Source organism: Rhipicephalus microplus, unplaced genomic scaffold (genome assembly GCF_043290135.1).
Source record: "Rhipicephalus microplus isolate Deutch F79 unplaced genomic scaffold, USDA_Rmic scaffold_48, whole genome shotgun sequence".
Lineage (NCBI taxonomy): Eukaryota > Metazoa > Arthropoda > Arachnida > Ixodida > Ixodidae > Rhipicephalus > Rhipicephalus microplus.
In genome coordinates, this window is record NW_027464621.1 from 805,429 (window position 1) to 829,329 (window position 23,901).

The 23,901-nt window shown below is 45.7% G+C and overlaps 1 protein-coding gene across 3 annotated transcripts in view; it reads left to right on the forward strand.

Moving 5' to 3' along the window:
• Positions 1 to 23,901, forward strand: part of LOC119176980 (enhancer of mRNA-decapping protein 4) — a 311,927-nt gene that overhangs the window by 75,666 nt on the left and 212,360 nt on the right. For all 3 annotated transcript variants that reach the window (XM_075884808.1, XM_075884809.1, XM_075884810.1), the window contains exons 7-9: positions 3,451 to 3,555; positions 11,354 to 11,466; positions 20,453 to 20,536. In XM_075884808.1, coding sequence (XP_075740923.1) covers positions 3,451 to 3,555; positions 11,354 to 11,466; positions 20,453 to 20,536 — 302 coding nt within the window. The remainder of the gene's footprint in view (positions 1 to 3,450; positions 3,556 to 11,353; positions 11,467 to 20,452; positions 20,537 to 23,901) is intronic.

Here is a 23,901-nt window from a genome sequence, read left to right on the forward strand (position 1 = left end):
GAACGGTGTAGCCGTGCACCTCAGCATCGATGCGGTCAAACAGCTACATCGTCATCTGTACCGATGAAGTCGCTCACTATCCGAGATGGTGCCCGAAAACGCTTATAAGTCGCGGAATTCACTGAGGCACATACGGCATTGTCAGCTGTCATGACGCAACCGAAGTCATCACCTGGCCGCAAGGAAAGTTTACGCAGGTGCTTTACTTGACGTCGCTCCTAGTGGCAGTCATAATTATGTCACTGCGTGCAGGTGTACGTTCACTTCAACTCCACGTTCAGTTTTGAATGAGGATTTATCAAGAATGAGGCGACATGTACACAAGACTGCAAGGCTCAAAAGACGCAATGCTGAGTTCCCATCGTCGACATGTTGGCGATATCGACGTCACTTGTGGCTTTTTAGCTGGCAGCCGCTGTTTTCAGCGGCTTTCATGTGAAAAAGCTAAGAAAAGCGTAGCCTCCAATACACGCGTGAGATTGCACATCTCGAAGGCTTGCATGTCATTGTGCGCTAACAAACAAGCAAGGGAATGAGAACATTGAAATGAGATAGTCACATCGCATTCTTATTTTAGAGTTCTCGGCAGTCTTTTTTTTTTTTTCAGAAATACTACGCGCTAAGACCTGCAAATCGCAGACCTGCAGGTCTTACCTGCACCGGTATGTTTCATCTGCAGACCTACAGATCAAACATACCGGTGCACTCGCAAATGCCTCGCAACGAACCAGATCAGTGCAAAGGAATACCGTATTTACTCGCATAATCCTCGCACTTTTATTGCCGGAAAACCGATGCAAAGTTGGGGGGTGCGTGAATTACGCGGGGAAAACTTTCCACGAAAACGTACAGAGCGAAAAAGAAAACGAAGTGGCCACAAATCGGTATTCTCACCCCAGCAACTAACAGCAAGCTTTAAGAAGTACTAATTAAAACTTACCTCAACAATAAAAGCAGAGGTTCAACACAAGAAAATATTTATTTGAGACACAAAAAGTGGAAGCAAATGATCGAGAATTAGAATACCATACGCAAAGCTTGTGGACGTTGCGGGCGTAACGATAACGTTGGTTGCTCAACAGGAGCCCTCAAAAAATAAGCGTAGGATGTCAGTATTGGGCTCATGGCTATTTAACAGAATCGTTCGCAGTTTCCTTCTGAAGATATAAAGTTTACCATCAATCCCAGTTTTAGGCACACGACAGGCCCAACGCGTCTTGGTGGCTTTCAGCTGCCGTCACCAGTAGCGAACACAAAACTCATAGACTCTGAAGGGCCTACCGGCGGCCCTGTTGCCTTTGTTTAGTGCATGATCTATAACTTGCAACTTGAAAGCAGCCGTGGAGCTTTAGTATTGCCTCGTAACGTGACAAGATTACCGACGCATCATACAAAACACGGTCCGGCAACAACGCGCACTGGCCTCTTCGGCTTGGCTTGGATTGGTTTGAATCTCTGTGTAAGAGCACGCTTGATGGTTAAGAGATGGCACCCGCTATCAACCTCGGTGGTTGAAACGAGCAGACGGCATTTTTGCGGCAGTTTTCGGGGGTGCGATAATTACTCGAGGAAAAAAGAAATCATATTTTTGTTAGGCGATGTGGGGGGTGCGAGTGCGAGGATTACGCGAGCAAATACGATAGCACATTTTTTTTGTGACCTGTACGTAAAGAATGATCGTAACTTGTTATAATGCGGCTGAATATTGATGAATATTTGCTAGGAAGAATGCACTTTCTGGGCTGTGGTGCGGTGCAGCGTTCAATATAGCGGATGTCCCGCCGTGCGGTAGTTCGATATATGGGTGCACCGCTCCCATACTATTGCATGGGAAATTCAAGGGGATTTCTCAACTGTTCGATATAGGCAATAATTCGATATATCAGAGTTTGATATATCCGAGATCGGCTATGTTAACAGAATTTGAGTGCATTAGGTTCTCCCAAGTTTTCTGTGTAACGGTGAGGGTGGTAACAATTACTACCTTTGCTGTTACTACCCTAGTCGTTACCACCCATGAGTAGTAACATTTAAAAAGTAGTAAAGTAGAAAAAAGTAGTATAGGCTACTACCTTGTTTCAGCCCCACCGTGGTGGTCTAGTGGCTCAGGTACTTGGCTGTTCACCCGCAGGTCGCGGGATCAAATCCCAGCTGTAGCGGCTGCATTTCTGATGGAGGCGCAAATGTTGTAGGCCCGGTTTCTCAGATTTGGGTGCACGTTAAAGAACCCCAGGTGGTCGAAATTTCTGGAGCCCTCCATTACGGCGTCTCTCGTAATCATATGGTGGTTTTGGGACATTAAACCCCACATATCAATCAATCAGGGTCTTAAAATGAAAAGTCCTGTGATAAGTGCAGGCACTTTCGAAAATTGGTCCATTTCAGGTAAATTTAATGCAAAAGAAATTGCAAAACAGCTCAATATATTGATGATTCAGACTACAAAATATTCATATACTTAAAGTTTATCTAAAGCAATGCAGGTCTCTGGACCATTTTCGAAAGTCGTAATAAGTGAGAACTTTAATTTATTCCTGCAGTATGCAAAAGAACAGTGTGCAATTTGTTATTTGTCATGTCTCTGCACTTTATTTTGCAAGAAGATAGTTTGTAAGAAATTTGTCTTCCTTTAGCATTATCAAGTTTGTAAAGCCATCCTCAGTATCATTGACACCTTCGCAAGTCCAGTACCTTCGTTAGCGTCACAACAGAGGCAAATGGCGCTGAACTCTGAAGCAAGTTGTAATTAGCAAGTTGTGAGCAAGTTGGAGGTTATTTAATGGCAGAACTGTTACTGCTCGGCTCTGTTTCCACTGCACCAAAGATGTCAGCCATGATCCAAGCATTGCCAGAATCCTAAAAGGCTATGTTGCCATCAGCATGAATGATGCTGCTTTCTGTAGCCTTATCCTGCCACTCTCCATTCCTGACAGCTCTTTCTCATTTCACTGTGACCAATCGTTCATGCCATGTCAGTGTGGCGGCCTACGGCGTGAAGCACTTCACTGCTGCTAGTGGTTGTTCTCCCGGAGTTGATTGAACTAGAGGAATAGGTTGACCCCCACAGAGTTCCAAACAGTTGGGTGTTAGCCGGTAAGAAGTGTTATACTGCACCCAAAAGTGAAACTTGAAGCTTAATATGGTTTAAGTAGACGTGCTGAATTAGTTATTTGTATTCCTATTCACCAACTTTGATATATGAGTGGGAATTAGAGTTTAAGAAGGATTCATATAGTGCCTATGTGTGTGTGTGTAAAAACTAGAATTTTCTATTTTGTGTGGATAAGTGTTGCAGTGAACTATTGTGAGGAATTTGTTTAGTGTTGCATCGGTCACTACATGTACCCCTTTATCAAGCCAAACGTAGCCGTACTTTTTACTTTTGCATGATTATTTGTAGCACCGTTTACCTTTTTATCAGTTGTAATAGTTGTTTTGTCTCTTTAACAGGCAGAAGTATGGAATATTGGCCAAGTAGAAAGTCGAGATGGATCGAGGACACTGACAGTGCCTCAAGTTCGTGTTGGTCTTCAGAGGATCATTGAACACACAAAGGCAGGTGCAGTGCAGATGCACCCTTCGATCTGAACAAATTGATTCACTCTGTTAGTACAGCTACCTTGAGCACTATTTTTTCTTTTTTTTTTCTTTTATTCAGAGCTGCAACAGCTGGGCCAATTGCACCAATTTGATACAATTACCATTTTTTGCGTTGAGCTGTGCCAAAGCCATGAAATTTGCCGAAATTGTGCCACTTTGCATCAAAATGCTTGACCAACCTCAAAATATATTCTGATTTGTGTTAATTTCAGCGGGAAATGGAGGCCACGTTGAGCACTTGTTAGCATCATTAATTGATCCGGAGACAGGTGCGCAGATCCTAATTCTGAACTACGTTTTAAGATATATACTTATTAGGCCAGGACACTCGCGAGACGCGATCGGCCACATTAAGGGGAGATGCTACTCGAAAAAGGTTTTTTTTTATTTCATAACCCAGCTCCTTGAAATTTTAGGTGTTAGTAAAGCTTGCAGTTCTGATTTCATAACTGCAATTATTTGTTTGATAGCTATAGTAGTTCCGGAGTTACTACAACTTTGATATCAAAATATAGTGTTTTTTGTGCACATAATAAAGCTTACTAAAAATTTTCACACAGAATTGCAAAATGGCTCATTCTGCTGCACTTGAGCAGTACAATACAGAAAAGTACCTCAAACAGAAAATTTATTTGCTACATTAAAAAAAAAAAAATTAAAAGTACTGAATGCATATTTTACATCTCTCTATCAGTGTATCAAGTTGTGTAACAAAAAATCTGTGATGTATAATGCAACCTAAAGTAGATACTTGTATTCTAGAGTGGCTGATTAAGCTCTGTGCAAAATTTCATCAAGATAGGACTATTTTATGCCTAAAAAAGATTGTGCACAAGATGAGAGAATTACCTCAAAATGGAAATCGAGAAAAATGCATTTGAAAGTTGTAAATATGTTTACTCATGATTACACAGTGCGATTTGCACAAAACTTGGTGATATCATAGAAGGGACACAGCTAGAGCACCTAAAATTGTCCTGCTCCATATGTGGATCCTTCTCGCCGCTTGAGAAGGGAGTCATCAAGGCGCGCTTTCTTTGCCACGTTCCGCCGATGGGCCCTTGCCTCGGCTGTTTCACACGCAGACATTCTTTCGATTCTCCTCTGGTCGCGGGATCGGCCCAGGGTGATCAGTTGATCTGGTGGGACTACACCAAGCTCCTCTAGCACGTGTTCAAAGCTTGAATGTCCTTTATTGAACCACAACACGGCCATAGCAGCTGCAGTTTCCACTGTTGTCCGGGAGGCAAACTTAGTCTTCGGACACAACAACCAGATTTTGCTGTTCAAAGATTCTGCAGCGTTTTGGGTCTTCCCTTGGATACAACGCACCAGCAACTTTTCATCTGTGAGCCGCTTGTAAATGGGAAGCACAGCCAATCCTTGAGCCTTGGTCAAGATTGGTGTGTGGTCGGGTGGGGCCTCCCCAAGCGCTTCAGCTCGCCTATGCTTGCACCAGGAAGTCGCCCCTTCTGGACAGTATCGGTGGCTGCCTGCTGTGTTGCTCGATGATGAATGGAAATATGAGGCCCAGATGGCACGATGCATTTTCAGAATATCACCTCTGTTGTTTGTGATTGCAATACGGTAATAGTTCTGCAGCTTCTGAATTGTGCCATCTGTCAGCTTTTCCCCTCGTGGAAGTCTTGTTGGCAGTTTCCGAAGTGCAGTGCCTAGACGCTTGGCCACATGGTTTGTGCACTCCTCCTTGTCCACAACAGCTTCACCATATACCTTGGCCTCAGCGACAGCGGTATAAGCTTTGCTGTCCCCATCACTGAGGAACTTGGTGAAGCGCAATGGTGTTGTGTATGAGGATGTCCTGCCCCATATGCGCAAAGCTGCCTCAGTCTCCATGGCATGAGAGGAGCACTCTGTATTTTTTTCGCAGACAGGTGTGTGGAATGCTTGCCATATTTCTTCCTCATCACCCAAGTCCTGGTGCCGGCTACAGGCAAGGCAGTAATTCGATAGCACTTCAAAATCTAGGCACAAACCAGTGTCCACAGACACAGCAGTGCCGATGCCATTGTGGCTCTTGTGCCCTCTTTTTTGCCATGTGCCATCATACATGACAGCAACATCAGCCCCATCCACTTTCTCTTTAGTTATCATCCGCGCTTTCGCCAGGTTTTCTTGCACAGCTTTGGTAGCTGCAGCATGAACTTTTTTGCCGATTGCAATAAAAGTCTTATGATGCATAGGTATTGGCAGTCCAAGAATAGCGCAAAAACGCGACAGCTGTTCATGCCCAATGCCTATTGCACGCGCAGCCACAACTACCTTCACATTGACAGCGAAGCTGTCGCGCGAGCTGCCGCTTCGGTAGCTCCAGTCATCACCGGCATCGGTGGGATGTCTTTCCGGCAGAACACGCCGCTAACTATGCGCGGCAGAAACCACTGACTCAGGACACTCACTGTTATCACAGTGCAGCTCGAGGAACGAAGAGAGGCCCTTACGTTTACTTGCGGTGTCGCGAACGACGAGTCCAGCGGTGTGGCATGTTGGACAAACAGCACGGCTTACCATCGATGTCAGTGCGCCGATGTCACAAAATACTCCGCTCACAGAGCCACAAACACTCTTCGTTCTTTCGCTTTCGAACTGTTCAATCTTTTTTTCTGATGCGCTGATGAACTTGATCGCGGCGTCGATTTCGTCAAAGTTCCCGCAAGCCGCCGTATCCCCGCTGCCTTGATTAGGCCTAGTGGCCCGCGGCTCGCATTCTTCTACCGCTGCTTTGCGCTTCGGTTTACGTCGACGCCCTTGGTACTTGTTCTTGCTTGCAAACTTTCGTGCTCGGAAGTCTCGCTTCTTCGAGTTATCCATGGTGAACTCGGAAAAACGTAGAAACGCACGGCAAGTGCCGATCGTCGCAAGCGCTCAGCGAGCGAGGCCGATCAGATGTAGCCAATGGCGGCCTCGGTAGCGTACCATGTGACCGGTAGAGATGCGCGAAGCGGCTGCAGCTTGGCTGCAAACCGACTTGGAAACGACTGTTTTGTGAAATTCCTCACTAAAATACGAAACTAGGGGGACGCCTGTACACTAGAAGGAGCCTTGATCTACACCACCGAACAAACCCCGATGGTGGACGTCATCGTGTTGCCGAGTGGCGGATTTTCAAAAATAGCCGTCGGATGCGTGAATTCGCGACTTCGGCAGCTACCTTCACTAGCGCAGATCGACTTTTTACCACTTTCTCGTTTGAATTCAGCTATGACCTTTGGGGAAATGATAGTTGAATGATCAAAAGTGATTTTAGAAGCAATATCTCAAAAGTGGAAATTTTCGCAAAAAACGCGATTTTTCGACCCGCATCTCCCCTTAAGTAACAACACTTTGCACCCATCGGTCTGCTCACCGCAGCGGATGTATCAGTGGCACGCAAAACTTTAAAACAAGAAAGCGTTGCCATAGACAGCAACACTGCATGGGAAATATGAATTTTCTAGTCGGCGAACGAAGCTATGGCATTTTAAAAACCATAAGAACTAAAGCAGGAAATGTAGGCCCCTGTTACTGCAATCAAACTCGATGTTCTGTGAACGCCGGCATTGCCGTAAACTCGACACATGCGACAGATATCCGGTGCCGTTACCTGGCCTATGGGCACGTGCCTCTGTTACATTATCTAGACAAACGCGCTTTGCAAGCGAGCCGAGAAGTTGTGCCCTCTGGCTTACCCCATCGTGAAAAAGAACAAGGAGGGGAGAGGGGTAGCGGTTCGGAAATTTCTTGACCTTGTACTAACCCCTGCAGAACGCCACGTAAACCATTTTGCTGCAATACACCGGTGGCTCACGAAAAAGCATTTTAAGTATTTGGAAGAGGCTGTTAGCACTAGTCACGGGCACAGGACAGCTTGTTCAATTACTCGTGCGTGTATATGCCACATAATTGTGAGTACTAATATGTTTGTTTACGTCTTAGAAAGTTACTGGTAAATATTTAAAGCATTGCATGACATTTCTGCATCCATAAAAAATTTTTTAAAAGTACATTCGCCAGTTTTTTTTTATTTTAATTGCCACCCCTACCCCTCCGCTTTACAAATCTGAAGTCTCCAGCTTGGCAAATCCACATTTGAAGCCTCAATCTATCAAAGGACTTGACAGGCATGGCAAATGCTAATGCGGGCTTCATCATGTTTAGCTGAGTGGGGTGGTTGAAAATGCTACTTTTATTGAAATAGTAGTGCATATATTCACACGGCACGATTTAGGGGATGTTGAATGGTTTGTTTATATGTCTTTCTAAATGTAATCCCCCCCCCCCCTTTTTTTTTTCATACTGCTCCAGATTTAGTTTCTCGTAATACAACACAAATGTTTTTTTCCCCTGTAACCTGCTCCAAATTCGAATTTTAGGTCTCCAGAAGTAACAACATTTTGCTGCCTTGAAAATTGCTCCAAATTCTATTTTCGTGGTTGCACCCCTGTTTATTTATTGATTTATTTTTTGCATAAACATATAGCCACTGGCTTAGGGCAAATAAATGAGAGCCCAATAAAATAAAATCAGCATTTTTTAAATACATTTATTTGGACTCCACAATCATCTGAAACCGTGAATGCACTGTAGACAGGGTTGTGTGGTTTTGTAGCACTGCTGACATTACTGCCTTCACCAACCCAAGTCTAGGAACACATTGCGTGCCAGCATTGATGCATAGAACTATGCAGGCCAGCAGGCATGCGTTGTGTAGCACTTTGAGATATTTTGTCATGCCGCGGTCTATATGCATGCTTATACTGTAAGGCGGCATTAATTCTCATTGAATGGACATCAGGTTATCAGTGAGGCCATGGGCACCACAGTTGTCTACGAAGTTCTATACCTTGCTGTTTCAGACTTAGAATTAGCAAAGTTTAGTTTAGAGAGGCCATGGGCACCACAGTTGTCTACGAAGTTCTATACCTTGCTGTTTTCAGACTTAGAATTAGCAAAGTTTAGTTTAGAATTTAGTTTAGAATTGGCAAATTTAGCAAAGTTTGCGGAATTGTTGGTGAAAAAGTGTGGTTATCCAAGCCTTCGTGTTAGCTTCACAATGCATGCAGGCTTGTTCATGATTAACAAAGCTTTCATTTGATAGTAAGCAGTGGTGTTGTTCCCTCCCTCATTTGTCTTCATCTCAGTTTGTGCTTGAAGTTTCTGAGACGTATATGTACCAACTAGCTCCCCCTTGTCTACATTGAGCATTGTCAATTGAGTGTGCTGAAGGAAGGTCTCAAAAATCTAATGAAAGGTTGGAAGGTGGTTATAAAGTGTCAATAACCGCTTCGTGACAATTATTAAGCCTTTTCATGTCTCTAAGCGACAGCCGCTGCATGCTTACGAGTCAATTAAACAGCCTTTACGATGAACTGACACCGTTTCATTTAATTGCGGTACTGCCACGTGGAGTTGACCATCCCTGGCTAGTTGCATGCAGTGCAACATCTACTCGGCTCATGCCATCACTACGGGGCAGTTTACTGACATTGCAGCATACTTCTTGCGTGAGTTCGCGCATTCTTTGTGTATGTTTCGCTCCGGACCGTGTATGACGGAGGTGATTGGCCTCTTCATTCAATGCGGCGAAGACCAACATTTTGCAAGTAATGAACGATTCTTTGCGGGGCTTGACGGTCAGGCCAAGCACGATGATGCGCGGTGAGCTTGGGATGTTGCCTAATAAAACAAACAGTCTATGTTTGCTGTCAGAGTGTCAATGCTTGTTGGTGACCATGGTGCTATATACTAGCGAGCTACTTTTGCTTCTATGCAAAGAGACACACACGATGTGGCAGCAGTGATCTAGTAAACGGCAGCATAGTGCGCTGATGTCGTCGATCTACACAGCTGCATGTGAAGCTGAGCAGATGACTGCACATGTTTTTGATTTGGTTGTCAGCGATAAGCCACAATGACATGTTCATCAGGCGCCTTACGCTTATCCATGAATGCATCGCAGCATTCATAATTTGATCGACTGGTCTCTACTGTTGCTGAAAAGTCTGAATGCCTTTTTCAGTACATTGTGGTTCATATGAGTTGAGGGACATGAATTTTTATGTGAGGAAAAGTTATAGCGGCTATCGCTCCTTGCATTCATGTCCTCTTGCGTTCTAAGGCATTGTTTAGTTCATTGTAAGCAGTCGTAGCTGCAGAGAATGGCGTTAGAAGTGGTTGCTGCTTGAAAGCTGACTGCACAACTATGCTGCTGTGTACCTTTTTTTTCTCTCTTTTTTTCTTTGACATTCTACTGTTGACGAAACGCTCAAAAAATGAATGACCTCGCTCATAGCATTTTTAATCTGTGTGCGATCTCGTATGTCTCCGCGTCGCAGGGCAACTGGAGCAGGGCACTCGCGATGACGGTTCTCTCAGCTTTACAAAGTCAGTTCGAAATTTTTTTCAATTCGATGCACCATACTTTTACCGCGACAGTGTCTTAAGCGTTCATTGTAAAAGTCAGAGGCTTCAAAAAACGTTCTTTGTGTTTTCACACAATTTCAATGAGCAGCATAGGGAAATCGTAAGTCCACTGAAATATAGTCGTTATACCCTATAGATCATTATATCTGTAATCGTTATAAGTGTGTTCGGTTGTATATTACAGCCTACAAGGAGAGCTGCACAGCCTTGAACCACCTCAAATTACATTTTACTATGTCAATTTTTGGAGCATAAAAAATCCACTAGCAACTATACATGTGTATGTTTTAGCATTATTTGGCTTTTCACCCTATAATGTGCCTGTATCTTGAGATGTTGCATTATGACAGTTGACTTCTTTAGTTGCAAAAGTGAAGTATTGTGAAATTTACAAAATGAACTTCAGGAGGCTATGGCAAGAACGTCTTAATGTTTTGCTAGTGTTGCTGGGCGCTTCCCCTAACTACGATAACTTTTCAGCAGCATTGAAATCCTACCTTTTCAGTGGTGTTTGAACTCGTGAAATGGGAAAACATTACTACACACATCGATGGATACACTCTAAAAAAATATCGAGTAAAAAGGGTGTCTTTTTGTCCCACAACAATAATCGTCATTAGGCTTGCGTGCGCTTTCTTTCTTGAAAACTCTGCGCTGGCCACTTTCCTATCGAGAATGAAATGTTGCCCTAATAATGGGCATGTCGATCGTGACCGGAATGTACCGGGCACAGGGCAATAGCGCAAGGATGGAACGCAATATAAATGACGACTATTGTTGTAGGACAAGAAGACACCCTTTTTACTCGCTCTTTTTTTAGAGTGTAGTGCATTTGATTGATAACATGCAAAAATTGACTACAGCTTCTGTTTTGGGTAAAACAGTACACGAGTAAATTCTAGTGCTACGAAAAGTTACATTTTATTAAAAATTATGTGCAACGGGATGATTGGAATTCTAATGATAGTGTGGCTGTTTAACCAAAAAATCTTCCTGGGGCTTGTGGTAAATAATGGTTCTGCAGAAGGGGATGTTTGTTTAAGGTTTCTGCTATATCATAATTACTGCAAAGTCCACATGCTGTTACTACTTTAACTGTTACTGCAGTCACTGTTGAGGAAGGGGTGTCTAAGTTGTCCAGTCGTGTTTGAGTATCCATTGGCTAATTATGACAACAAATTTGATCCTTTGAAATATTGTGCCTAAGTAATGATGTACAGTGGACTTTGTACTAAGTTTCACCATGGACCTGCGTATTTAGATTTCTTGGATGAGTTATTCATTCACAAGTATGTGATTTATTAATTTTTTGTGTTTTTTCCCACTATAGCCCATTATTGATGCGGCATTTGCACCCGATGGCACGGCACTTGCCACTGCTGGTGCTGATGGACAGGTGCGCTTCTTTCAAGTTTATATGCAAGACCCTGATGCAACACCCAGGTATGGTAATCTCCTTTCACTTGTTCTTCCGTTGGGAAGGTGGTTTGTATGCGAGCTGAGCGAGTGACCTACAGCTACTCTGAGACTGTCATTGCAGTTTTTGTATTTGTACCATGATATGTGATATACAAGATGTAGTCAAATACTTCAGCAACGAAAAAAGTTCTTGAAGAATTTTGTGGCAGCAAAGTTTTATACTATAGAAACTACAAAAGTTACAGAAGTGATGATGGCTCATGTCTTGGTGCCGGCTAGTGCATGTGTGATCTTTTTTTTATTGAACTCGCGCCAACTCAGACGAACTTGACTGCACACCTAGTGAATGTATTTTCTGACATATTACACCCACAAAATACCATAGTTATTTGCATAATTTGCGCACCCTTATTATTTAGCTGGCTTTGCTATAAAAATGTATATTCGTATGTATTATGAAGTCTTGGTTTGGAAGACCTTTATTAGGCCCGAGGAACCGGCAGCCGACAGCTGAGATGAACGAACCAAGATGATGATGCTACGTGACAACGATGAGGATGCATGAGCAACACATGATAATGATGATAATGTACAGATGAAGAGGATTTCTATGCTAAATGCCCACACTAATTCCCCCTACGGGAAAGCGGCCAGTCTGGCCGCGGCAAGTCAAGGGGACAAAGAACGTCGCATGAAGGGCTTCATATGGGAGACATGGACGACCTCAGTAGTTCGATAACGGCGATCTGCTGGGGCTACAAGTGGCGTCACGCGATAATTCACTGGTGAAGTTTCTTCAAGAACTGTGTACGGCCCGATAAACCGTGGCTGGAATTTGTCGCCCAAACCAGGTGTGCGAATAGGCGTCAAAAGAAGCACTTCGTCTCCAGGTTGAAAGGATACAGCACGATGTGATTCATCATAAACCAGCTTTCTCTCTTGCTGTCGGGCTGCAGTGTTTATATGAGCACGTTGGCGGCTCTCTGCGAGCCGCAAAACGTATTCCTCTGAAGAGGATGGAGATGAATCCGCATGGCAGGTAAAAAAAGAGACGTCCAGGAAAGAAGTAGGGGAGCGTCCATAAACTAAGTAAAATGGTGAGTAGCCGGTTGGCCGCTGAATAGCCGTATTGTAGGCGAAAGTGACGAACGGTAGAACTACATCCCAGTTCTTGTGGTCTGGTTGAATGTAGGCGGCGATCATGTCAGCAAGAGTGCGGTGGAATCGCTCAGTGAGGCCGTTAGTTTGGGGATGATAACTATAGGCAGTCTTGTGAGTTGTGCCAGAGGCGCAAAGAAGTTCGTTCACTAGTTGTGAAAGGAAGGCCCTTCCACGGTCGCTGAGCAATACACGTGGAGCACCATGACGCAGTATAATGGCTCGGAGGATGAAATCGGCAATTTCAGAAGCTGAACCGGTAGTGACGGATGCCGCCTCGGCATATCCTATCATTATCCTATCAAAGTTTTCAATTGTATTGATGCTCTATAATTCTGGAATGTAATGAGCTAACATTATTCACAAAATTTTACATGTTCAACTTAGCCATAAAAAAATAGCGTTGCTCCAAAGTTTGGTTTCTTATAAGTTCAAGTGTATCAAATTTATTGAAATTGGCTCAGCAAAACATAACAAAAAGTTCCGTAAGGCTAGTCAGGCTGGCAAAAAATGTGAACCAGAGAAAATAGCATTTGAAGTTTTGACACTCACTGCAGAAATTTCTAAAACGAATTTTCAACAGTAAATTTTATTTACATGTTTCGTATCTGTTTTTCTGCTGAAAAAAAAAAACAGAAAGTGTCTTATTTCATCCAAGGAATTTTTTTTTTAAATTTCAATGTGGAAAGCATGACCTGAGCCCCACCATGGCAAATGGTTGGGGGGGGCGGGGGGGGGGGGTTCCTAAAGCACTTGAGTTATGGGACTAAGACCACTGTTTCCTCTTAAATGAGAAGTCGACTATCATTAATTAACCACCTGAATATTAATCATCAATTAACCACTTGGATGTTAGGCAGCATACTGCCCGCCCTGTGCAATAGGTTGCTATGAGCTGAGCGTCTCTTACTCTCAGCCACGTGCAGATGTAGCTTCCGTCGTGTACACATATCCCGCAGGAGTACGCCGACTAGCGCGAGTTCGGTCTTAGCAAACCACAGGGCTGCGTTCACCGTCGCCTTGTGTGACTAACCTCGCTGCACATGCGCGTTCGGACAGCCAAAGTGTCAAGTGCAGCGCGACAAGTACACAGTACTTTATTGCCTGTGGCAACAGCCAAAAAACGCAGTACAGCGCCAGCTTCAAAAGGCGGCGGGTGCAAAAGAGGCTTATCGTCGTTACGGCTGAAAGTAAAACACAAAAGGTACCGCGAGCACGTCTCCATAGGCAAGTGTTCATGGTGACATGCCATTGAGGAAAACTGGCCCTCACGACTGTGCTGTGCTCTCTCACAATCAGTCTCCACAGGGCCCGATCGCTCGAGCGAGGGAAAACTCCGCTCGCATTGGCTTCGAGAGGCACGGCTTGGCGTGCCTCTCGTGGGTGCAATGCACCGTTGGCGAGTCTGAATGAGCTCCAGGAACAAAGGGAGTTGACGGACGGAAAGAAACGTGTTGACCCTTCGCTGCCCGGAAAGGATGGCGTGCACGCAAAATTTAAACAATTTTTGTTCTTTTGAGGGAATTTCACGGCTTTTTGGGTGCTTCGAAGGCCCATTTTATCTGATTTCCCGACTGAATTTTTCCAACTGAATAGAGTAAAGTTAAACCTGCTTATAACGAACCTACATATAAAGAATTCCTCGTTATAACGGAAGTTTTTTTAATCCCCGCCGTTGCTCCATAGAAGAACATGTATTTGCGACCTCTATGTAACAAAGTAGTAGCCGAAGACAACCTTGATATAATGAACTTTCTCCACGAACAATCTAGAAATTTCGCTCCACATTTTAGCATCTTGGTACGAGCATGTATTTTCCGCGACTGCCCTCCGCCGACCTGACGAAGTGCGAAGCGGTGGGGGCGCACTAGGCGGACGCACAGGACGCACTAGGCGGGAGCGATCGCGAGGCGAGCAGGCAAGCCTACACCCTAGAATCTGGGGTGCCCCCCCCCCCCCCCCCCACTAAAAAAACTACTTTTGCACGTTGCCAGTGCCGCGCTTTTAGATAGTGTCACATATGTGGGGCCCCGTTGCATATGAAGGGCGCTTTACCGAATAGCTTTCCGCGGTGTCTGTGTCCGTGTTGTTCCCTCTTCGTTTTTGACGCCGTGCGCGCGCACGTAGTTTCACTGCGCGCGCATGGTGTGGCCCTCGGCGATGTTCAGCTTTGTTTTTTTTTTTATTGCTATAGCAATTATATGGATAGTCTTGGCTGGGTTTTTTGCCATCGCCGTCATTCACCGTATATGTATACGTGTCTATATGAAAACTCAAGAAAGAAAAAAAAAAGGCGGCCACGCTCGGCGCTCAGCTTGTCACGATGCCCCGACGCGCACTTATCTCCCACGCGTACTTTGCCCCGTGAATTGGGGGGTGAGAGTAAATGATTTGTGTGTCCGTGCGCTTATCCTTCGGTAGGGAGAATCGCGCGCCTTCGACTTTGACCGGAATGATTTTGTTTAGTTGCCGGGAGGGCAAAGATCACTTGGCTCACTTTACAGGCGCTCTTTGCGAAGAGTGCGCTTTTCAAACATTACAAAGTAGCAGCTGGGGCACTTGTTCGCACTCATATATGTACTTGTTATTACATTTCCTGCCTCGTTTTTGTTTAAACAGTGCATTAAGTGTCAAGTGGTAAACGTTCTTAGTTCTCTCTCGTCCTGTGTATGTTGTTTTCGTGCGTCATTTGTGCGTGAGCAGTGCGCTGCACGTTTCGACCTGCTTGCCGTTCTGAGCGTTACATTCCAAGTTGTTGCTGTCGCATTCATTGCTTGGCGCATTCATTGCTTGGCGCATTCATTGGCAGCTTTTGCATTCATTGCATTCATTGGTAGCTTTCGCTTAGCCGATCAGTTCTGGCAACACGACGGGGCGTTGAATGAAATTCAATGAACACGATAGCAAAAAAATTAATGTTCTAAGAAGGAAAATTGGCTGCCAACTTTTTTGGATTCGATATTGCGGAACACGTACAAAACGCTTGTGTGAGCATATACGGCCGCTCCAGTGAGAAGTGCTCTTTTCACACAGTCTCTGCTCATTGAAAGTGCGCTGATTTACTCACCGAGATAGCAAGCGTGCCAGCGATCGTGACCGCCCTTCTTAAAATCCAAGTTCATTATTGCTACTCGAGTGACCCCCCCCCCCCCCTGGTCATTCATGGTCATTCAAGATGGGTGGTTTACTTTCTGTTTCAACATCCGGCAGCAGTTCTAACATGTGGGAGATGGTGTCTTATGCACTTTCCAGGCGATAGGGATGGGCCAACTCATTTTATCCTTGCTTTAAAAGCGCTTGCACGCTTTTACTTTTACCCACTCGTGAAAGTTGCAATGTGCGGGCATGTTATCAATTTGGACATGTTACGTAACATGGCGGTGACGGCAAAAACCTGCTGATAGTGTCCTTATAATTGGTATCGCAATAATATCGCTGTTTTTTTTCTGTAAAATAAGTGTTTTGGGTTGGTGTGCCTTCTGTCCCCCTTTTGCTTAATTTGTGCGTTTATTTTCCGAATTTATGTACCGCACCTTTATATAACAAAATCATCTTTATAACGAATTTTTCCGGGAATTTGTCAATTTCGTTATATCCAGGTTTAACTATATAGTAATAATGGGGAGGAATGGAACAAGAAAAAGCATTTATTTGGCTCAGCGGGATAAAAACTATGCTTTCGAGTAGAGTATTTAGACTAATCTGAAGATTTTGTGAATTCATAATAAATATGCTCATAAATAAATTGCTACCACATTTTAACAATAAAACGGTAGCACAACCCATTTAGACGATTAGAAAAAGTAAAAACGAAGAGATGAGTAGTTTTTCTTCATAGCATGGAAAATTTATTCTTTTGATCGTTCACTTTCTGAGAGGCTGTTTTACCGGCTTTGCGATCACATTTGGATACACCTCCGTTGCATACCTCTACCCTGACAAAGCCAATGTACGCCATGTTGATTATGAATGTCGGCAAGCTTCTCTTTGAAGTTCGGATGTTTTATTACAGTCAAATCTCGATATAACGAATCAAGTGGGACCGCCGCAACTCGTACGTTATTTTGAAATATCGTTGTAATGAAAAACTTCGATTGTAAGCAAGAGGTCAAACCTAGGAGCGAACATGACGTACCTTGGCAGTTGCCGTGTGCGCCGACAAGCAAACACACACAAAAAAAATTACACACACTTCAAAAGTTCTTTTATTTGAAGAAATCTGTGATTTTCTTCTGACGCGTGGAGCACAAACGGCTGATTAAGTACGCCTCAACACCTTCCACCTTACGTAGCACCTCATCGGGCACATCACTGCACCGACCAATGTAGGTGCGGACTTTGTTCATGTGCACTAAAACATCCGAGTGCGATATGGTCTCATCCTCTTCAGTGTTCAGTGATACAGAGTCCTCTTCCTTCGGGTCGTCGTCGTCATTGTCGTCACTGGAGACGTCGCGAACGCTGTTGACAATCTCCTCGGTTGTCATGTCCGCCGACATTAGTGCTGCGCTGTCGCTCTTCACTAGTCGTCGAAGGAAGAGACGTCGGGCAACAGTCGAAGGAAGAGACGTCGGGCAACAGTCGAAGGAAGAGACGTCGGGCAACAGTTCCTCAACCTCAGTCCACAGGTCTCCTGGGTTGCTGTGATCCTCTTCCAGGTTGTCTTCAACTTGGGCAGGCGCCTTGATTAGGCCTGCTTTTCGCCAACAGTTACGGATTGTTGACGTCTTCACGTTTCACCAAGCTCCCGTCAGCATTTCCGCCGCTTGACGAACGTTGACTGATGTCGGCTGCTTTAAGCGGAGATTTATAATAAAACGCTGCACAAGGCGCTTGCGAAATTCCGCCTTAACACTCTTTATGATGCCTTGATCTAGTGGTTGCAGCAACGACGTGTTGTTCAGTGGCAGAAACTCCAGGCGAACGTGCGTCAAGCGAACATTCACAATGTGGGCTCAACAGTTGTCGACGATCAAAAGAATTTTTCTATTTTCTTTCCTCATTTGTTCGTCGAGTTTGATGAGCCACTGCGAAAACAATTCTCTTGTCATCCAGGCACGCTTGTTCGCACAATAGTCGAACGGTAGGGATACGACGTTCTTCATGCAGCGAGGCTTTGCATATTTTCCAATGACAAGCGGCTTGATTTTCTTCGTGCCCGACGCATTGCAGCAGAGCAAGACCGTCACGCAGAGATGCGACTTCTTGCCTCCTTTACACTGCTGACCTTTGAAGTGCATCGTCTGATCTGGCAAGAGCTGGTAGAAGCACGCGGTCGCGTCCGCGTTGAAAATGTCGTCTTCGGAGTACGACTCTGCCACCTCTCGGAAACGATCGTTCCGCCAGGAATCTGCACCCTCTTTGTCCGCAGCCTTTTCTTCACCTGAGACTACCTGCCAGGTTATGCCGTTTCTGTGGCGAAAACGAAAAAGCCAATCCGCACTTGCATCAAACCCAGTTACTTCAAGTGCGTCGGCGAACTCGCAGGCTTTTTCTTGAAGCATTGGGCCAGACACTGGGATGTTTTGCAGCCGGGCATCTTTAAACCAGGTCAGCACAGCTTGGTCGACATCTTGAAAATTTCCCAGGCGCAACCGTTTCCTCGTAGGTGCAAATTGTGACTCTCGGTGAAGCTTCAGAATCTTTTCTCTGTCTTTCCAAATGGTCGCGACAGTCGACGGGGCAATGCCACGCTCCCTGCAGAGGTCGATTTGCTTTTTGCCAGAGTCAAGTTCCCTCAACAAATCCACCTTTTCTTGCAGGGAAAACTGCTTTCGCTTCTTCTTAGCGCTGTCACCTGGTGCATTCATCGTCGGGTCTCCAAACACTTTGCAGAAAGCTAAGAAAAAAAGAACGACAACAAAACGCAGCAGACTTCACACGTGCGTGGCACGAAGGACGAGGCAACGAGGCTAGGCCTGCTAAGCTGCCACACATCAAACCATACCTGTGTGGTGGCGCTAGCAGTCGGCTCTCAACACGGTGATGATGATAGCTTCCGTGCATGGAAAAAAACAGCGGCTACTGCGCTACGTGAGAGTTGCGGTGCTGCTACTTTTAACTAAATTCGTAATACTGATGTTCCTTGCGTATAGGCGAGCAAATAAATTATGCACGTTATTCTGAAATATACATTGTACTGAAATTCGTTGTTCTGAAATATTTTTACATTGAATATATATAGGCAATCTGGCGGGGATTTTCAAAATATTCGTAAATCTGAAAAAATTGTTAATTCGGTGTTCGTAGTAAAGAGATTTGACTGTATTATCAGCCCACAGTAACTTTTCCTGAATGACATATAGCATAAGAACTCCGTGTACACTACTCACGATCACAAGTCTACTCACGATCACAGGGAGAACAAAACTTCGTACACAGTGTCTTCGGGATGAAAGCACAGCACATGGAAGTGTGACTGAGCTGCAAGCTGATGGCTGTGATGAGTGATGAGCTAGCTTGCGCTCCAGCGATCGTGACCACACCCTTAGAAGCAAAGTTCACACTCGCTGCTCGAGCGACAACCCCCCTCATCCTCGGGTCTTTGACTGCTCGTTCAAGATGAGCCTCGTGTTTCCTCTCTGATCCGACTCGTCCCGAGTGGGATAATGTTAATGCATGAGCCCTCCGAGCGACAAAGACGGCCTGGCTCGTGTGATGTCTGCTTCAGCTGCATTATGGCCTCCTCTCGAGCACTTTTTCCGTGAACAAAATGTACGATACGTGTGGGGTGTTGTATCAATTTGTAATTTACACGGGACATGGTGGCAAAGGCAAAAGTCATTCGAGTGTGTCAAAAATAGGATCATTGAACAAATTAGCGTAGTGTTTGAAAAATGCAGCATTGGACAAATGTTGCTTCACAAGTGCCAGCGTGGTACATCTGCTCTGTGTGTTCTCATTGACGGCTCCAAACTTGGTCAAAGAGATTCTTCTGGCTGTTTAAAGCCTACTCCAAGATGTCTTTCTCAGTGCTTCAAGCCTGCTATAAAACACACTTTTGCCTGCTCCTAGGACTGCTCTCTAACCCATGCACCCTGTTCCACCACTAAAGGAAATGTTGCATTATGTAATTGTTGCATTATGTAATCTTGCTATGCAATGTCAGTCATGTGGGTCTTCCTTGATTACCACAAGCACTGAAATAGTTCAGAGGCTTATCATATTTTTAAAGAAGAACATTGTCAGCCAAGCTTCAGTTGATTTGTTGGATAAGGAATGTGCTTTTGTGCGACAGTTTCAGTATTTTGTCTTACATTGACAAGACAGCAGTGGCAATGTATGCCGCATAACACTTATGTTTATGTGTGAGGCTCAATAATTGGTTCAGTGTCACGTGAACGCTTGCGTGTATAGTCCTTTGCCTTTCTGTCTTGTCGTGATGCGCTTTTGCACTAAAGTATGAATCAAAACCAACTCACCCAAGTTGCTGTCTTATTGCAGCAGTAGGGTTCTCAGTGCATTGGAAAAAACTACATAACTGCAAGGCTGTAGAGAACCCAAATGTAACGAAATACCAGTGTTAATTAAGTAAATAAAGAATGGTATTACAATAGATACAGTGTTAGGAATATACCTTTTCATGAATTTTCAGATAGAACGAGCTTATTTTCGTGTAAGATGCTATTTCGTTGAAATGAGATTTCAGTGTAGTGGTGTTCTGCTATAACTTTGTTATTGTGCTCTTCTCTTTGGCTGCTGTGCTTCAGTAGGCTTGTTAAAAAATGCAGAACTATTTTACAAACTTCTGAGGGTATTTTTTGGGTGTGTTCATGGGATCCTTGACTTAAGTGCTGCAAGCATGACTTCATTACATTGACGTTTGACCTTCTGATTCATGTTTCATCTTCAGGTGCCTTCATCGATGGTCCCCACACGGCGAAAAGCCCGTGACTTGCCTGTTCTTTTTGGACAATTTAAAGGCATGCGATCCAGAGTAAGTCTTCCTGAGCAGTTTATACAAACGAATGTTTCTTCTAGTGGAATGAACATTATGCAAGTTTTGTTAGTGGTGGTTTAATAGAGGAATGCAGATGTTTTTTTTATATACAGTAAAAGCTTGTTAATTCGGATTTCACGGGACCAGAAAAACTGTCCGAATTAACCGAATGCCAAATTAACGAATGAACAGGGAAAACAACATTTAAAATCAAGCTGCAGAAGCATACCTTTATTTGTAAAAGTATTTTGTAATTGTTGTGGTGTACACGTATCCCCAAGGAGTACGGCCACCAGCGTGGGTCCGGTCTTAGCGAGCCGCAGGGCACGCAGGGCACCGTCGCTGTGGCGAGAACACGATACTGCTCAAAGTCGCAACACTTTATTGTGGCAACACCAAACGCAGTACAGCCCGTTGCAAAAAGGCGCGGCGCGAAAGCAAGTAGGCTTGTCCACGCCACGGGCACAAAGTACTACACAGGGTGCCACGAGCACGTCTCCACGGTAAAGGTGATCCACGGAGACACCGGGACCAAGGCCCGGTTGCTCGAGCGAGGGCAAAGGCGCTCGCGTTGGCTTCGAAGGGAGACGGGTCGGCGTAGCTAGGCCACGCACTAGGACACCGTACCACTCCTCGGCCGTGCGTACGCAGCGGGGCAACAAAAGGTGAGCGTTCGCTTCGGGCGCGAGGCGCCGTCAGCGAAGTCCGACGAGCCCCCGAGCGACGGGAGTCGACGGACGGAAAAGATTGCGTGGCTCACCGTTTGCTGTCCCGGAGAGTATCTGACCGCTCCCGACGCAGCGCCCGAAAACCTCTCGGGAGTCCCCGCGCGCGGCGCCACAGTCAACATTCGCTACCGGGTGAGGGGGTTAAATGTCACTCTGCCCTTCCCAGCGCGGCAGACAGCAAAGGAGGGCAGACATGTCGGGACATGAGAACGGCAGAAAAGGCGGCAAAGCCCGCGCAAAGGCAGCGGGCTAGCCTCAATTCCCACACTTTCATCTGCGTTTTCGCGCAGATTCCGGCTGACATCACAATTTTTCTTAACTGTTCCAAATAGCCAACAGCACACAAGCTGTCGGGAGTGTTTAGGCAAGCGTCCTCTAAAATTAACAGCGCCTCCGAGACTTCCCGTGAGGTGCGATGAGGTCGTGGCTGTATCTCCTCGCACGATTCTTCGTCGGAATCGTGGTCTTCATGGGCGCCCGTGACATCATTAATAATCTCTTGATCGGTCAGGAGACCACTTGTGGCGACACCATGATCAATCGTGATGTAGTCCTGAAAGGTCACATCTGTGGGAAGGACAGCATCGAAAGTCGGGCAGTCATCGTCGGTGGACTCTGCTGACACCTCCTCGATGCTATCCTCAGCTACTGCTGCATGATCGGGCCTCACGAAACCGCTGTGCCGAAAACAGTTGGCGATGACTTGCGGCGGAGTGTTTTTCCACACGTGGGCGATGATGTGCACTGCGCCGAGTAAGTCCACTTGATACAACTTTCCAGCTTCTGAGCATAGGATCATTCGCTCTAGCAGGTGCTTGCGGTACTTCGACTTCACGTAGTGAATGATACCTTGGTCCATCGGCTGAAGAGCAGACGTAGTGTTGGGCGACAAAAAAACTACTTTGATGCTCTTCAGTTCGACTGTACAGTTATGGGCACTGCAATTGTCAGAAACCATAATTATCTTGCGGTCCTTCGACCTGAACTGCCGGTCCAACTGCTGCAGCCAGCCGCGAAAAATGTCCGATGTCATCCATGCCTTCCTGTTCACTGTGTACTCGACAGGAAGGCTTTTGACGTTCTTAAAACAACGTGGCTTAGCGCCTCCCGACGACAAGTACAGTCGAACCTCGATATATCGAACGGCGCGGCGATAGCGAAATAGTTCGATATATCCAGAATTCGATATAAAAAAATCACGAGAAAAAAATGCGTCAACAGCTTGCTGAAAACGACCAACGAACCGTTCAAGCGTGGTGCAGTAAATACTCACTTGAAGACTCAAACATAGTATTTATTGTGTTGGTTTAAAATATTGAAAAAGAGTAGCCTGCTTTTGGGGGGCCATGGTGTGTTTGATGACTGCGTCCTCAATATAGTCCAGGCAATCCATAAGTGATAGGCCGGTGTCTTCAATCGCGCCGCAGTGGCGGCGAACAAGGGGCAAGGCAGCTACGACCTCAGCTGGTGTCGGGAGCGGGGCACCGTCGGGAGCGAGGCACCATCAGCGCTTGCGGGATCCACCTCGGCAGAGTCTTCATTCGGCTGCTCAGCAGTAGCTTCGGCGACAGTCTCCACATCCGTAAGCTCCACCGTTCAGAGTTAGGCCTGCGCGCACAGCGCGTGACAGGCCCAACTCCGAACAGTGCGCAACAGGCCTAACTATGAACGCACGAACACTGCGAGCACAACGACCGATGCCTGCTGATGCTACGGGGGAGGAGCTTGCAACAAGTGCGCAGTGTGCCGTCGACACCATAGAGACTGCAACGACTGTAAGCTGCAAGGCTGCGGCGTGAGTCCGGGTGTAAGCGCGCACATATTGCGCCCATGCCGGCTCGCCTGACTGCTTTCCCTTTCCCGGCGGCAGCGCGGGCGGCGTTCGAGACAGTCGTCTGAATCCTCTCCCTTTTATACTTTCCTCCTTAATCTTTACCTCCCACTCCCCTTCCCCCGCGCGAAGCCGTGTCGGGGCCTTCGTATTGAAAGAAAATAACAGCTCCGCTCTTTTCTCTTCACTTTCCTCATTCAAGAACCTCTACCGCAAGGCTGCAGCGTGCGTACGCCGCTACGTTAAAGTGGCGCTCTCGGCGCCATCGATGTGTGCAGCATTCGTAAACGCCCGCCGCTCTACCGCTACTTTCGAGAGTTGCGGGAAAGCTCGCCGCCTGTCAATGGAGCGTGGGCGGTTTGGGGTGGCTGAGTTCGATATATCCATTATATGTCAAACCTTGTTCGAAATAAAAAATCAATAATGCATGCGATTTCCCGCGTGATATAGGAACCGTTCGATATAGGCAATAATTCGATATATCCGTGTTCAATATATTGAGGTTTGACTGTAGTGGCAAGCGCTCCGTGCCAGTCATATTGGCGGCAAGAAGCACAGTTATCCTTTGCTTGCACTTCTTGCCACCAATGCACGCGCCCCCTTTGAAAGTCACCGTCTTGTCGGGCAGAGCTCTGAAAAATAGAGCAGTTTCATCTGCATTGAACACATCACGTGGTTCATATGCGGCGATGTGCTCCAGCAGCTTCACATTTCTCCACTCGGCGGTCACGCTTTCGTCAACACTGGCCTTTTCGCTGCACACACTCCTGAAGATAAGTTCGTGTCTCTCTCGAAACCTCGCA